At 38.3% G+C, this 16,021-nt stretch overlaps 1 protein-coding gene across 6 annotated transcripts in view; it reads right to left on the bottom strand.

Moving 5' to 3' along the window:
- Positions 1-16,021, bottom strand: part of ttk (zinc finger and BTB domain-containing protein ttk) — a 49,309-nt gene that overhangs the window by 13,001 nt on the left and 20,287 nt on the right. The window contains exon 5 of one of the 6 annotated variants that reach the window (XM_011062274.2): positions 856-11,603. The exons of the other annotated variants lie outside the window; for them this stretch is intronic. Within the exon in view, the coding sequence (XP_011060576.1) occupies positions 11,035-11,603 (569 nt within the window). The 3' untranslated portion in view covers positions 856-11,034. Of the gene's footprint in view, positions 1-855; positions 11,604-16,021 lie in introns of those variants that run through there. 6 annotated transcript variants of the gene reach the window in all.

Here is a 16,021-nt window from a genome sequence, read left to right as displayed (position 1 = left end):
AATATCAATACGAATAATACTATACTTCTTTCGAAAGTATCAATAATATTTAATGCAGATTTTTATAGTCTTTAATTTGTTTCAAGTTTTTTCTTACATTAATAAAATTTTTATATAATTTTTTTATTGCCCTGAATATCCAAATTAATTAAAAATATTATTCAACTTTTGTAATTATTGATACTTTCTCCAAATATATAAACAACAATATTTTTATGAATAATGCACGACATTTCTTTCGAAATATCGTTTAAAAACGATGTTTTCGTAAGATTTGCGTTACATGCGAAAGCTGTAAAATAAGACTGATAAATAAATTATACTTAAAAAATTAAAACTTTAATGATACATAATTTAAAAAATATTACCGCATGCACACAAAGTGATCCAAATATGCTACTGATTATATGAACTGATTTACTACTAAAATAACTACATTTGAATGATGTCAATGTAAGATTAAATTGAATCATAAAATAGAAAATTATACAGTGCTGTAATAAATGTAACTTAATAAAAATATATCATTATAAATGAAAGATATAGAATGAGATAGAATTGAATAAAATATCAACGAAATATCGATGTCGAAGAAATTAATCGAGTTAAAATTGTTTATTACCATTTTAAAATTGTGTTATTACTATTTTTGTTGTGCGTGTATTTAGTGTAAAAAGTAAGTGTATCTAATAATAATGTAATAATCTAACAAAATCAATTAGAGAAAATTCTCTACCATTGAATCATACAAATTAAAATGGGAAGAAAAAATTCGAGGAGAAAAAAAAGGAATAAATGAAACATCATATAATAATATAAATGTAACGTAAAATCATATACACATATACATATATATTTTTCTTATTTTCCACAATTTCTTTGCTCTTTCTTAAAGAGAAAAAGAAAATAAAACAACAATGCGCAACATGCAAAACAAAGGTTGTAAAAAATAATAATCGCTGGCCTCTCGTCGCGGTTGGCTTCCCGACCATCCCGAGTTCTCCAACACATGGAAGAGTCCTAAGAATCGCTCTGGAGAACATCGGGATCGAGTCGCTTCCTTAAGCAAACCGCGGCGAAGGAAACTTAATATCTAAGAATCGTCTCCTCGGCAGCCGCGATTCTGACATCGTGATCTTTTTCAAAATTGATAAAAACTTTTAGATAAAACAGTGACTATCTTGTAGAAACAATTCACTCGTAAAATCAAATTCTATTTTTCTTGTAATTATCGTTAGTGTTAATCTTTACTGAGAACTCTGCGCTGCGGAAATTTCTGCCGCTTTGCAGAAAAAGTAAAAATCGATACTTTGCAATATACATCGAAAGATTGCTGCAAGTATTCTACAAGTGAAAAACAATTTCTAGAAGAAATATAATATCGTCATTCATAATATTCTGACCGTCGAGAGATAAACGGCGGCCGACGAGACGAATGCGCTGGAACGAAACTAAATAAAAGTAATTTTTGGCTAAGAATAACGGTGCTTCGTGACGAGTGCAGGGAGGTCTTTTGACATCCTGTGTCGACGTACAAATAAAATATGTATACATACAAATCGAGATGCACACGGTATCGAATTCCGGTGTGATACCAGCGAGAACGTTTGATGCACGTGAAACTCGCGTCCTGAATCGTCGAAGAAATCGTGACGTGAAGTTGCGCTACGATTATGGCACTTTATTACATTAAGAAATGGGACTAACGTTATCTGGACCACGGCGAATATTACGTAAGATTAATCATTTCTCATTTTAATACATATTATTAGTACAATTAATAAAATTTTATTCAATAAATCGTAAAAATTCTCACAGCAGCAAAGGGAAGCACTGGCTATCTTTTCTCAATTTAACAAAATTAATATATTAGTTCAATAATTAAGCGTTCATAATTAATAATTCTACAAATTTCGAATATTTTCTGCATACGCGTATAAATATTAATGTAACTAAAAATACGAATTTTTTCTTTCAATATTCTAGCGAATCGTGGTCTAGAAAACATGTTCTTTTTGCTAGAGCAAGACTAGCGGCTTCACGTGCACGTTATCGTATAACACAATAATAACGCAAAAGTGGAGCTGAGAAAGGAAAGGAAAAAAGACGAAAAAAAAAAAACAACAATTACTACTACATACGATCACTACGTTTGTTAGTGGCATTGGTAGTTACCTTTCCTCTCGAGTCAACGGGATTAGAAAGAAAAAATGCGAAACCGTCGCCGTCTTGTAGACGAAACGCGGAAAACGTTGGCCGCAAATATTTCCGCTTCCTCTTCTCTCTTTTTGAACACATATTTTGTCACACTTAATTCCCATCGATCTTTGCGTTCGTAATAACGATTGCAAATTCGCTTGACAAAGATGTTTTCACACTCCCTTTTTCTCACTCTCTCTCTCTCTCTCTCTCTCTCTCTCTCTCTCTCTCTCTCTCACTCTTCTTTTATTATCATTTATCATGATATACGTTATTTGATAATTAGGTACGACTGACTTTACCGAGATACGCAATACTTTCCCTTTCGCAAAAGTTTTCTCAGCGGCAAGTTCCATTACTCACGGATCTCGGAAAGTCGCCAGGTAAACAGAATGTCCCGAAAGATTTCTTACGAAAATTTAACCGAATCAATTCAATCGATTAAATTCACAGATTTTTGTAATTTGTACACGCGATGAATTTTTAAGTGTTTTAGAATATTTAAAAACTGATATATATATTTTAGACATACCGAACTCTGCTCGGGCATCCAAAAACTAAGTCTTTACTATGATCTATTACGAATCAACGCTATTCTTTCGAGACACTGTGTATAACGGGTTATTCGGTGGATAACGGATTATTTCGCCGAGATATTTAAGAATCCTCCGATTTACAATCTATTGAACACCGTTCTTTTTATTATTGATAGTCATAGTCGAACAATCAGTGCATATAAAATATACTAAGTCTACCCAGCGTCAGAAAAGACTCGTCAGCTCTAGAAAAATTTCCTATAAAATTTTCGCCCTCCCCTCTTTCTCCTTATTTTTTTTTTCTCTTATTAAATTCTCGCCCTCTCGGAAAGCGGAACTCTCTCTCTTATATTTGGCACTGAGAATGCGATCGTCGATCCGTCCCTTCGACGAAGGGAGAGGGATGCGCGCGCGATAACAATTTATTTTTTCGCCTCTCGCACTACAATCTTCACATCTCGCTTTTCCATTTCTTTATATTTTTTTTTTGTTCAACATTGTCGTTATTTTATGTCGCTTAAGAAAGGCACCGAACCGGGGACTACTCGCGCGTTTAAAACATCGGATCCCGCATGAAGAGCACATGTTAAATCAATGTATTTGCGTTGCGCGTTTTCGCATTTACAAAAATCTCGGAGGTCGAACGATCCCTTTTGCTTTCGTAATTGTCGATCTGCCCCTATCTCTTACATTCGTTTCGTTTTTTTTTTATTTTTACCCTTTACGTTTACCCTCGTTTTCTGACGCATCGTCTCGAAACTGCAACGACGTTATATATAATAGGTATTATCAACTAGCGCTAAAATATATTCGATATAATTTCTGTTTATATATATAATATATATTATAATGATAATAATAATAATAATAATAATCGCAATAATATATGTATGTATATATATATATATATATATATATAATATATATGTACTATTTGTTTGACTCTCACTCTCTCTTTTTCTCTCTGTCTCTTTCTCACACGCTTTCATTCTTATTCTCTGTATACGTGTACATATCCGTGGGTAATTTAATTGCGATAATAAACTATGTTTCTTTTCTTTAATATATATAGATGTGTATGTATATATATATTTTTTAATTTAATATATATATATATATATTATATTAAAATCTATTCGATAGTACAGTCTGCTTTTTAAGCCTCGTAAATTAATCTTTCTCTCTTTCTCTGACTCTCTATTTCTTTCTTTCTTTCTTTCTTTCGCGATGATGGGTTTATTCTTGCAATGATGCGTGTCGCGCGAGAAATCTACAAGAATAATCAATATGTATTGACTGGTGGTCCCTCCCTTTCGCGAAGGGACGAACGTAAAACGAGACGAGAAAAATCTCGACGCGACACCCCTGCAAGAGTTCATTCGCATAAATATAATATATATATTTATAATATATATATTTATAATATATATACTCTATATCGTAATTTTTCACGACTCCTTACTCATTTCTTACTCATCTTTCACGTCTCTCTCTCTCCAACAAGATCCATTAATTAAACACGTTCTAAGCGAACATGTTCGAAACCCATCGGCGAGACTATCGCACCCGCGATGAGAGCGTGAGAATGTTATGATTGTAAGAAAAGCGCAACACCGATGGTCTTGCACTCCCTTTGAGATGCAGATAACAGCCAGTTGCAGACGCACAAGAGCTCATTTCATAATTTCTGCGTGTAGCACGCACGATAGAAATTCCTTTTGCACACGATAAAATTTTACGATACGATATAATAAATTATATATAAAAATGCAATAAAATTGACGATAAAATTTGTAGACACGCAACGACAACACTATAAAATTTCATAGTATATATATATATATAAATTTAACAAATATCAACAAAATCTAATCCGCAGATCAGAATCTAATTTCCGAACGTTATACACAGAATTGTCTTCGTAACTTATCTATTATAAGTAGTACGATTCCCGTATAATTTGTACGTAATTCCGAAGAAAAGACGGAATTTTGACAATAAAACGAGCGATGTAGCACACGTCGCAGAAACAGCGGCTATCCTCACGCGAATAACAATTCCTCGCAACGCGACACCTCACCCTTGACTTATGAACACTTTTTACAATTTGAACACTAATTTTGTACGAATATATGGGGACCTGACATCGCATATCTCTCTTTCTTTTTGTACCCTTGGTCTCTCGCAAAAAGTCTCTCCTCTTTTCCCATCTTCTTCTCGATTGTCCCCTACAATTGGCAACGATTGAAAGCGCTTTTTAACGACCTTAACTCTAAAAGTTCAACAACATCAAGAAGGCAACGAACGTGAGCGAATTTCTCCTCTCTTTTAAACGTCTTTAAATTTGCACAATGAATCTTAAGATCAGTCGCTGCATCGTGCATCGTTTCTAACAGCGATTTGTCCTGATCACGAGCCTTCGGATGCCGGCGAGGAATTCGAAGCGATTTCGAGAATCGGCCGTTCTGCGACTATCATCACGTACTATCATCGCGTGACGCGAAATGCTCTCTGTAACTGCTGTGATTGCCACAAAAGGATGTGATAACATTTGCAACGAATGTTCGCCCACCTACGTATTGCGAAATTTTGTCACGATAAAAAAAAAAGATAAAAAGTAAAAAAAAACAATTGTAATGATTCTTAAAAGTTTCAAAAATCTACAGAGATGTATCAGTACTTACTCTAAAATTAATATAAGTCGATTGTAACTTGTACGATAATTTTGTAAAAACATATACAGAATGTTTCTAAAGTCTTCCTAAACTTTTAGGACATCTTACGTATCGAAGGAGCGTCAAGCGAAACTTCAGCGATGATAATTTTATATAGTTGCTATAATAAGCTACCACGTATATATGTGTAAATTTATAATCCTTTGGTATACATAGATTTTCTAAAATGCGCGAAAGAGAAAATTACAAAATATGAGAATGATAATATCACGCCAATACGGCGATCTTCAATTCTCACACCCTTTTTCGCATTTCTCACGCAGACATCGACTAGGGTGAATCAAAGCTATTATTGTACAAATTGATAAAATCGCAATCCTCACAAACCGTACACTGAAGAGAGGTCTGCAGATCTCGTTTCAAAAAGATAATAGAAAACAACAAACAATAATAACAACGATAAATCGGATCTGTTAAAATCAACTTCGAATTTGAGAAAATTGCAACGTCCCAGAAAAAAAACTTTTCGAAAAATTGTCGATCACGACCTGCAGACATTTTCTCTCTCCGGTGATCCTTTCCGTCTTCGCGTCTTTCTCACCCTTTAATTAATTGAGTTAGTCTTAGCCTCTCAGTGATTATCAAATGTGAGTGTATTTAATTATTATTTGCTTGCCTGTCCTCCTATAAAATCGATATAAGCTGTCTAGCCGCTGCCTCTTTGCACTTTTTGTTTTCCCATTTTTCGTGAAAATCTATCCAATTCCCCTGAATCCTTCGCATTCCACACGCTGGACGGGCTTGTGACAACCCATCGTGGAACCAGGCCGTAACCGTCCCCCTTTACCCTTGGTGTCATTTTCCTTAAGGGTTTTCGGGGATTCTACCGTTTATAAACACTCTTTGGTCCGACAAGGTTTCGAATATTGCGGATAATAATTGACCTGACGGTGCGAAATTCTGCAGTCCCAAGGAATACTGGATGCCAAATTTCCGCGATTAACGTGTAATCTCAAAGAAAAATATAGAATAACGTATCTGTTATTCGTTAATGTGAGATTATATTTTTGCGTTACGACATTGAAGATTTTGTAAGCCGAAACGTCTGTTCAATTATATTAATTTTAAGTTAATTTAATTATAACTCGAAATAAGCCATGACATCGTATTAATTTTTTTAAGAAAATATACGAGCATTTTTACTCCATTTTAAAAAATATATAGCGTTATGACTAAATTGTAGCAAGATCTTGTCAAACTCTCAAATTCTTAAATATGTAATAATGACAAATTATCATTCATACATTATTTTACATAAATTTTATATAAGTTATCATTTACATAAATATTCTATTTTTAATATCTAACGATATTTTAGAATATTATAATATATCGAAGTATATAGACTTCTCTCTTATTGCCTAATTCATGAACAATAATTAATTTACTTTGGTACGATTAATTAGTTAATTAATTATTATCTTGGCCATTTGAAATACTTTTTAAACCATGAATTTGTATAGAATTTAACAATGCATGATATTGCGAAAAAGATGCATTTGGCATCGCGTATCCTGGGCTTCTGGAATTCGCGAAAGATTTCTCCGGGACGTTCCCGTCCTTTCTCGCTTGGAATAAATAATCTACAAGGATCGGTAAGAAGCTCTTTGGTCCATCGAAGTTTCAAATACATTCGGATAATTGACCTGAGTGCGCGAAAATATACGGCACGGCCCACCAACCATTTTAATGTTTACGAAACGACCTTCACGTCGTTCTTCCATCTACTCAATACCCCCCCCCCTCCCCCCGTCCCTGTCCCTTTCACAGGTCCTTTTCGTTCTCCTATGTCTACTGCGCTATCTTTGCTGCCTTTGCCTAAACTGGTATTATAGAACTCTCTATTCGCTTAAAAGTACACTCGGATCGCACCACAAACTTAATGAATCCCGCAAATAAATGTGGACCAAGTGTTCTCGACTTTAACTTTGCTCTAAACACTTCAAGATCATACTCTAACTTCCAAAATGTAATCTCTTCTTTGAGGTAGTGTTTTAATATCGCGAAAATGTTTCTATTCAAATGCGATACTTCAACTTCTGTAACATTGGTCGATTACTGCTCTACCTAGAGCTTGTAAAAAATTTGGAAAACGTTAACTTGAAACACTTGCGTTTCTTTGATGAAACGAGCGAGAGCACTTATTCCAGTTCATATTACGGAGCCTACTATTATTCATGATGACGATCCGATCCTTACGACTATAACTTTTTTGTTATCTTTGCAACGCTAGATACCTCTTGAATAACGAACGAACAACACTGGTCAATCGGGGTATATTCAATCCCCTCGCGCATTAAAGTAACAATGAAGATCTCCGTTACTTGTAATAACTGATTAATAATAGTGATAATAATAATAATAATAATAATAATAGTTATTATGTAGCCTCTAGTCGTCTAACGTCTATGCCCAACTAGTGAAAAATTTGTATATAAATCGTCTCGCCCCTCTCACGGAGGGAGGGCGCTCGACGGAGTGTAAGGTGCAAAATATAGTAAGCTACGATCTCGTACTTTTAGTGCTTTTTTTCCTCGCGACTAAGCCTCTGACCGCCATTACCGTACCATCGTGCGACCTGTCTCGGTTGATGACGTTCTCATCTGATTGTTAAGATAAAATTGCAAAGAGTAAAATAAGAGATAAAAAGTTTCATATATATGTATACATAATTTTTAACTACGTAGTACGTGTAAAATTACATAAACTTGATGACTGACTATTCAAGACTCGGAGAGTTAAATTTGAAAACTTGGTAAACTTCGGATGGAAAATAATAAAAAAATGAAATTAATAAAGAATTAAGTAAATATGATTAATTTAAAGCTATTACACTTCGAATAAGATTCATAAAAGTTATTAAAAAAACGAAATCTTTCAATAAATAATTGAATAATAACTTTGATGATGATCCAATAATAAGTGAAATATATTATAACGTTTCATTTGCAAAACGATAAATATGTACTGCTATTCATAAGTTATCTTAACTCAAAAATATGATTCCTTTTCAATCATAACAGAATTATTAACTGCGCCGTCTACGTCACATGGTAATTCTTTCAACACACGTAAAACTTTTTAAAACAGCTTTAGTGTAGTTCTGATACAAGTGACACATAAAACTGTTCTTACGTTATCACTTGGTTCACCAGGTTCTCCACTTAGCGCTCCGGATGTTCACGCTGACATCCGGAAATGGACTCAGCCGAACAGGACAGGACGGTCCGGCATGGCGGCGGCGTTAAGTTACTACTAAGGTGCCTTCAGTCTATCCAATGTCAGTACTATCTTGTATTTGGTGTCGTTAAAACCGTCCCTCTGCAGTCTTTCGCGAGATTGCGCTTCCCCCGTTCCGTCCCTCTATCCCTTTTAACGTCGCTCCCCCAAAAAATGCCGCGGCATTCTTTTCGCGATCCAAACGGCTCAACAACATGGCGAACGGTCATCGATACATATATATTGCATTTACTCAGTCTACGTAGTTCCCTTATTATTTATAACGCATGTGCGCGCGCACGTTTCACCAGGATTCGCCTTTTTTTTTCATCCTTTCTTCTAGCCTCCTTCTTCTATCATAAAGACAAGAATCTGATAAGTCTCCTACAAATTGAATTAAGTTTCTTTCAATAGCTCAACAATTACGTAACAAATTACTATATATAATTGGTGTATCCTCAACTTGCAAGAGCTTAACTTCTTTTCTTGCTATTATGTATAGCTATATAATCGCTCCAAATGACTTCTTCAGAATATGACTTCGAGATATTCTATCTATATCAAATATTGAAAACTACTGTTTCTTTGTTTTTACCAGGCATAAAGACCCGTGTTTGGAGAACATGAACAAAGGATGCGTAAAACACACGCGCGCACCTCGTAAAAATGTACCGCCGAGCTGCGTCAGCTGGCGTGTTTGATTCTTTCTGCAACGTAATATAGTCAGGCAATAGTAAATATATTCTTTCTTTCTCCTGCGTTGATTTGGATTTACATGATGCCTCTCTCCTACTTTGCTACGCGACAACCGGTTTCTTTTTTACAACTGATTACCCGTTGTACGACGCTGAACCGCGCATTGAAACGACGCATCGGTTAGATTTATATAAACTCTTTGTTTATGATGCAGTACAAAGCCTCTTCCATCTCCCGTTTTTACATCCGCTTCGCCCTTTCTCTTCGGGACAAACGCGGTAAAGCTCGTTCGTTTTGTAACTTTAATGCCCGTTACTCGTTACACGCGCGCAAATCGTTCCGGAAGTTTCCAGCGTTATCGAAGCTCGATCCTTCGCAAAACGACCGTTGCGTAACGCGAAATACCGAAGCGTGCGCATTGTGGGTCCTCGAAGGCACGGAGATTGATAAAGATAACTAGGACTAACACTAGGGCCAGGATCAGGACCAAGATCTGGAACAGGGACAAAATTCAGGGCAGCATCGCTCGAATTATACGTAGTGAAAGCTACCCGGAACCTTTTTTTTTAGAAGTTTTTCATAGAAGTTTTTTTTAGAAGTTATTTTAATAATTTGCTTGACTTGTAATGCGTATTGGACTTGGTCAGACCCGCGCCTCGCTGATCACGGATTACGCAGCGTCGATACGACTCGACAGATCAGCTTCATTAATCATTTGAGCGATATATTGCGTGTCTCTTTAAAGTGTTTCTAAAAAGAAATTCTGCGGCTTGGAAGTAGAAAAGCACTGCAAAGTGTTTATATGTGTGTGAATATACGACTCTTCTTCCAAGGCATAGATTTGGTATCAAGATATTGAGCTAGTCTCATGCAACATGCACGTCGTGTAATATTAGAATAGCGAAAATACACTTCGCAAGATATGTTCACCTTATAAATTAGAGACGATTAACGTCCAAATGATTAAATTCGCACACCGGAAAAACTGCCATAGAGAACGCTCGCGCGAAAACTAAGGAACGTGTGCTCCGACGATGACGTTCATAGCTTAGAATCTTGCACACCCACTTGTTTTCCGTGTACCCACCCTCTCTGGCCATTTCAGAAGAGTACAGCCACTTTATAAGATCAACCATTTACCTACCTACTTGTTTTCTCGCTTACTCGTATCTATCTATCTATCGTCCTTCTTTCCTTCTGCTCATAGGAGCGCACTGACTTCATTCGAAGCGTTATACTGGCCTCTTCACGTTTTTCTCGAGCTCCTCTATCTCCCTTCTTCTCCCTCATCTTCGCGTTCCTCGATTTTATCATTTTGGCAAGCGCATCAGGCCCGCGAATCTACCTATGACGTTCATCCATCATAGACTCAACCATTCTTTTTCCTATCGTAATTCCTTGGTATCATAATCTATGATACCATCAATTCTAGAACCTTCATTCATTAATCACCGGTATTAAAGCTTCTTGATTAACATAAAAAAATCTTGGTGTCACGAACTCTTACAATATCTCGTAATATCATATCATGGACACAGTATGATACCATGGATTTACAGCATTTCCGGTATCACGGAATTATGCGCGAGATCCAAGAAACGCGATCTGAGGGAGGAAGCATGCTGAGAGGACGCCCAGCCAGCGATGGTCTACCGCGGCTGACCCATACTGCTGCTACTGTTACTGTTGCCACTATTGCTGAGACTCATGTGCGGTTTAAGACTATGTATGATCTTGACGTGAGCGACCATGTTGTCCTTCCTGGTGAATTCTTTGTAGCAGACCGGGCAGGGGTAGTACTTGACGTTAGGCTTGTGCGAGGTGACATAGTGCCGGCAGAAGTTGCTGATGTGTGTATACGTGCGATGGCACACGGTGCATCGATAAACGTCGCCCTCCTTCACGCAGAAGTCCCGCACCGAACCCTCCGTGCGCTCGTTCTCGGTCTTGAACGAGCCTTCGAAGTCGCTCTGACTGATTTCCGCCTCGCCAGCCATCACGCTAAATATGGCACTGCTTATGCTGTCCTTCGACATCGCCTTCGTGTCCATCTCAGTGTCCGAGTGTTGTTGCTGCTGCTGATCATCGCCCGCGGCGGTCGACGCGGCTTTACCCTGCAGCGTGCTGAACTCTTTACGAAAGCATCGCTCGAAGTTGATGCGGATGTGAGTCGGCGGCTCGCCGCTATCACCACCTCCGCTCGACGTCTCCTCCAATTCTGAAATGAAGAGACTTCGATCCTTTAAATCGCCCTCCATGCCCGCGTGATATAATATATATGTCGTGCAAGCATCGGATGCGCGGTAGGAGTTCGTTTATCAGAAGGCTAAAATCTTACAAACTCTTGCTCGTTTTCCAGAATGGTATCACAGACGGATAGTATTCCAGATATTTCGAGTTATCGGTTTCCCAATTATTATCTGTGTATAAATAGATCCTTAATACTAAAGGATCCTCGTCAGCATAGATCATCAGTCTCTTGATTCTTTACATTGTTTGAAGATTGTGTTTTTCACTCAAGTCATCTCTGTATCTTACGATTAGGTAAGAAATACCGTTGCACGATCGCTTCCTTTTGCACAAATTCCTCCGCGGACGTTCTGATAAACGGAGTTCTACCACGCATCTCGTAACTATTTCTGTGTACTGTATTGGCACAACGTATTCTCTATATTTGTGGGGGGAAGCAAGAGGAAGGGTAGAGCCAGCAAAAAAGAGTCACCGTGTTTGAATCGGCCGTCTCAGTCAACTTCTGTCCCGCGTTAAAGAATACTTCACGACTGCGACACGCCCTCTCCATGTCGTCCCCACCCCCGCTCATCGTCTATCCCCTTTCAGACAGACTCTTACTTTCACGCATTCTCTCTCACGCCGGTTGCAAAATCGAACAATTTCCTGGCAACATCAGTCTTTCTCTCTTTCTCTCGGACCTTTCTCCTACCTCTTCACGCGTACTTCGTATTTTTTGCCATGCACATCCATCCACCTTACACATGCATCCTCCCTCCTCCCCATTCATTCGATGAACATTTCACACGCGCTTGCATACTCGCGAGCACATAGAAAATCCACGTATATACGGGTTGTGACGCGCGACACGGCACTTCCATTCTTATTGTAGATTCCAGGAAGGGAAAACTGACAATTATCGAACGGCAATTGTTCGAACATCGAGAGATTTGTCGAGAATCCCTCTTCGAGTCGACAACCGATCAAAGCATTTCACACTCGATCGACTCGTAACTCGAGAACCAACGACATTCAGGGCTGCATTCAGAAACTTAACCCGGATGCACTCAGGTTGTAATGTTTTATCCTTGTTTATTCAGTAAACGAGGATAAAATGCTGACACTCTGAATTCCTGAACGCACCCCGGATATTCGAACAAAATGCAAATCTATAGTTGCGTTCAACAGAAAAAGTAGCTTTATAAGCTTGCAACTGTTGTAAGATTCTTTAATACAATTATACTACATATTCAGCAAGAAACTAAAATCAAGAACCAATCATATTAAAGAATCTTACAACGGTTACAAACTTTTACTTTTTCTGCTAAATGCAGTCTATCTCTCGGCTTGTATAATCCAGGGATGAAGTAAAACTTGTTGAAATGATACTCCCAACTTGGAATCTACGATCAGTAGAAAGTGCGCTCCAACGAATACAACCCATATATACGCGTATTAAGCAATCACGCATATACGAAATTGATTAACAGCTCACCAGTGATACATGTGCACACTTTAACCAACCCTTCCCACCCCCTTCGGTCCAGTAACGTCCAGTCAGTCTGCTTGTATCCATCTCTACGGGAAAACGATCCATCGAGATCGAGGACGCTCGAGAGAAAAAAAAGCAACTCTTTTCTCCTCCTTGCGTATTTCATTCGATTGATTAGCTTTATAAAATTTCGTTCGAGTTTATGTACACGTGATTACTTCTAACACAATATCGTTATCCGCTTTCGACTTCCGGCGTCACATTCTTCTACATCCGGTATTTTCTCTTACACACCGGCACACTCTTTCGGAACGGTTCCGTCTTTTCGTTCTATCTATTTTATCATCTATCGACTTTGATTTCGATCCTTTCCTTTTCGTTCTATAACGTTGTATTCTTTTTTTCTAGCGGCTGGCATCCCTAGCTCCTCGCTTCCCCCGCGCAAAGCTTAAAAATCTTTCAGAATGATGGTGACTTGAAGATAATCTCACTCACCTGCGACCCAAAAGTGAACAAAGTGATTACGGTCACTATTGAAACGAGATCATCTCCGACGACATCTTCGAAGCACTCTCTGTCTCTCCCGCGCGCGCGCGCAACGTAATACATTTTTCATAGGAAAAAAAAAGAAATGTACGTCACACTATTTTTTTCTCTTTTGATTTGATTCTCTCATTCTTGGTTTGTCACTTCTCTTTTTATTTTTACATATTAATCTATCCAGTTTCTACTTTTGTCTCTCATTTTCATCTTTCCTTATTGTCGTCGTTATCGTCTAAAGCAACAAGAAGAACGCAAGAGAAGACGGAAACGATAAACCTGCCGACAATGCATCGTCCGTTGTATAACACTCATCATCATTATCATCATCGTAATCATCATCGACGCGTTTACGTCTCTCCTCTCTCTTCCTCTTTGCCGTTTGTCTTTTCGCGATAAAAAAAGAAAAAAAAACAAAAAAAAAAACAGTGAAACTATTCTATCTTCCTCGCAACGAACGAGCGTAAAAGAAGTTAACCAGCGTTCAAGGTGTGAAAAATCAGACAACAATAAAAAAAAGTAAGCACCGCTAAAAGCTGGCTCCACCCCCTCCTGTTACCATTTGGCCAATGGCAGCGAAGCGTTTTTTTTTTCAATCGTGCGGAGAAGAGAGCATCGGGTGAACGCGATATGGGGATGTTAGTGGAGAACTTTAGGTCTAGAGAGGTTCGAGACATCGAACAGAGCGACAGGTGCGGTGCGGCAGACAGAAAATACAGATTGATCATGAAGAGGCAAGAACAAGGAGGTGGCTGATTTTGTGCTACCGAGAACGAAGGGCGGAAGGGAAGACAGGAATGAGGCGCTGCGCATTGGCCGAGCGTGAGAATTACGTATGGGTATTATATATATATATATATGTATGTATTTCTAAATATATCTATATTATGTCGTCGACGAGAACAATGTACTCGGCGGCGCGAGTGCAATGGGTTTCATTAGAGATTAATTAATTTCGCAGACGCTCGCACAGAGGGGAGTTCCCTTTCCGGGGGTTTTTTCGCGGGGTGTCATGGTAACAACATTCCTAGTTCCGAATGCGAATTCTTGATTAGCGAGACGATGACTTTCCGTTTAATATCTCTCTCCCTCTCTTTCACACACTCTCTTTCTCTCCCTTTCTCTCTTTCTATATACATATATGTATATTTTCGTCTATTCTTGCATCCTTTTTTTCGTCTCGATTTCGTCTCTTCTCGCGATTTGAATACCACGCGCGCGAAGGGATATATAACATCCCTCATGCGACTACCCTCTTTAGACACACCGTTCGCGCTTCGGAAAGGGAAATTATTTTTACTGTCTTTTTCTTTCAAATTCTTTCGAATGCAGATTTTTCTCTCGCGTTAGAATTGTTTTCTTCTACCTCTTACTTTTTCTCTTCGTGTGTGTTTTGTTTCGAAAATGGTCAAGAAGTAAACGTGAGATTTCGGGATCGACGGTTTTGACGGAAATGATCTGCGCGCGCGATTCGCTACGTCGCGAGGGTCGCGAGAGTCCTGGCTAGCTCCTAAAAGAAAAAAAAAGCGGAAGGAGCGCGCTTGCAGGAGTGCGACAACGACTGGCCGAGCCGCTCGGCAAGGCAGCTCGAGAGATGTCTGAAAAGTCAAATTCATTAGCAGTACATTAGGATAAAAGCGTCGTCCACGACGGTGACGACGCGCGTGATTAAAGGTGGATCCGCGCGAAGTGTGACGCGAAATCTCGAGATTTGTGGTGCAAGTTAATTGTGATATCGAGCCCTCGGGATCGGGCTTCTGGTTCTGAGATTCTCAGTCGTCGATCGACCTCGACGAATCATGCGAGAGAGCCGTAAGAGTCGTTCTCACGTAGAGAGTCTACAGCGTCGTCCATAATGCCGCGCAAAGGTTCGCTTGCTTGCTTGCTCCTCGGGGCGCGTTCACAAGAAACGAATAAGCATTCGGACGGCACAAAAGCGAGTTCTTTCCCTGTCCTTTGGGTTCACACGGAGAAGAATATTCGATAACAACTTAACGTTATTCAGAATTAATACGTTCAATTCAAATCATAATTTCACAATTATTATTTTTAAACGTAGTAGTAATTATATTATATTTTTCTTTTAACTATTAGATTAAAAAAAATGTTAAAAGATAATCTAACATTCTTCTCCGCGTTCGCGTTATGGGAATCACATTTCACACCATGCTAAGATATCTGGTGGGGCATCGTTCTGTGATTAGACGCGCGAATTTATTATCTTTTGCATCTATAAAACTGCGCGATTTTACTAAAACTGTGACTGTGATTAAACCCTTAGACGCATGTTGCATTCAGTGATCTTGTGACTTACCTTGTAATTAATAATTTTCAGAATGCATCTTCAAAATCAGTAATTAGAATCATAGGAATAT

Source organism: Acromyrmex echinatior, chromosome 11 (genome assembly GCF_024713525.1).
Source record: "Acromyrmex echinatior isolate Ae372 chromosome 11, ASM2471352v2, whole genome shotgun sequence".
Taxonomy (NCBI): domain Eukaryota; kingdom Metazoa; phylum Arthropoda; class Insecta; order Hymenoptera; family Formicidae; genus Acromyrmex; species Acromyrmex echinatior.
The sequence above is the reverse complement of the archived record's forward strand: the minus strand, read 5'-3'. Positions and strand labels throughout refer to the sequence as shown.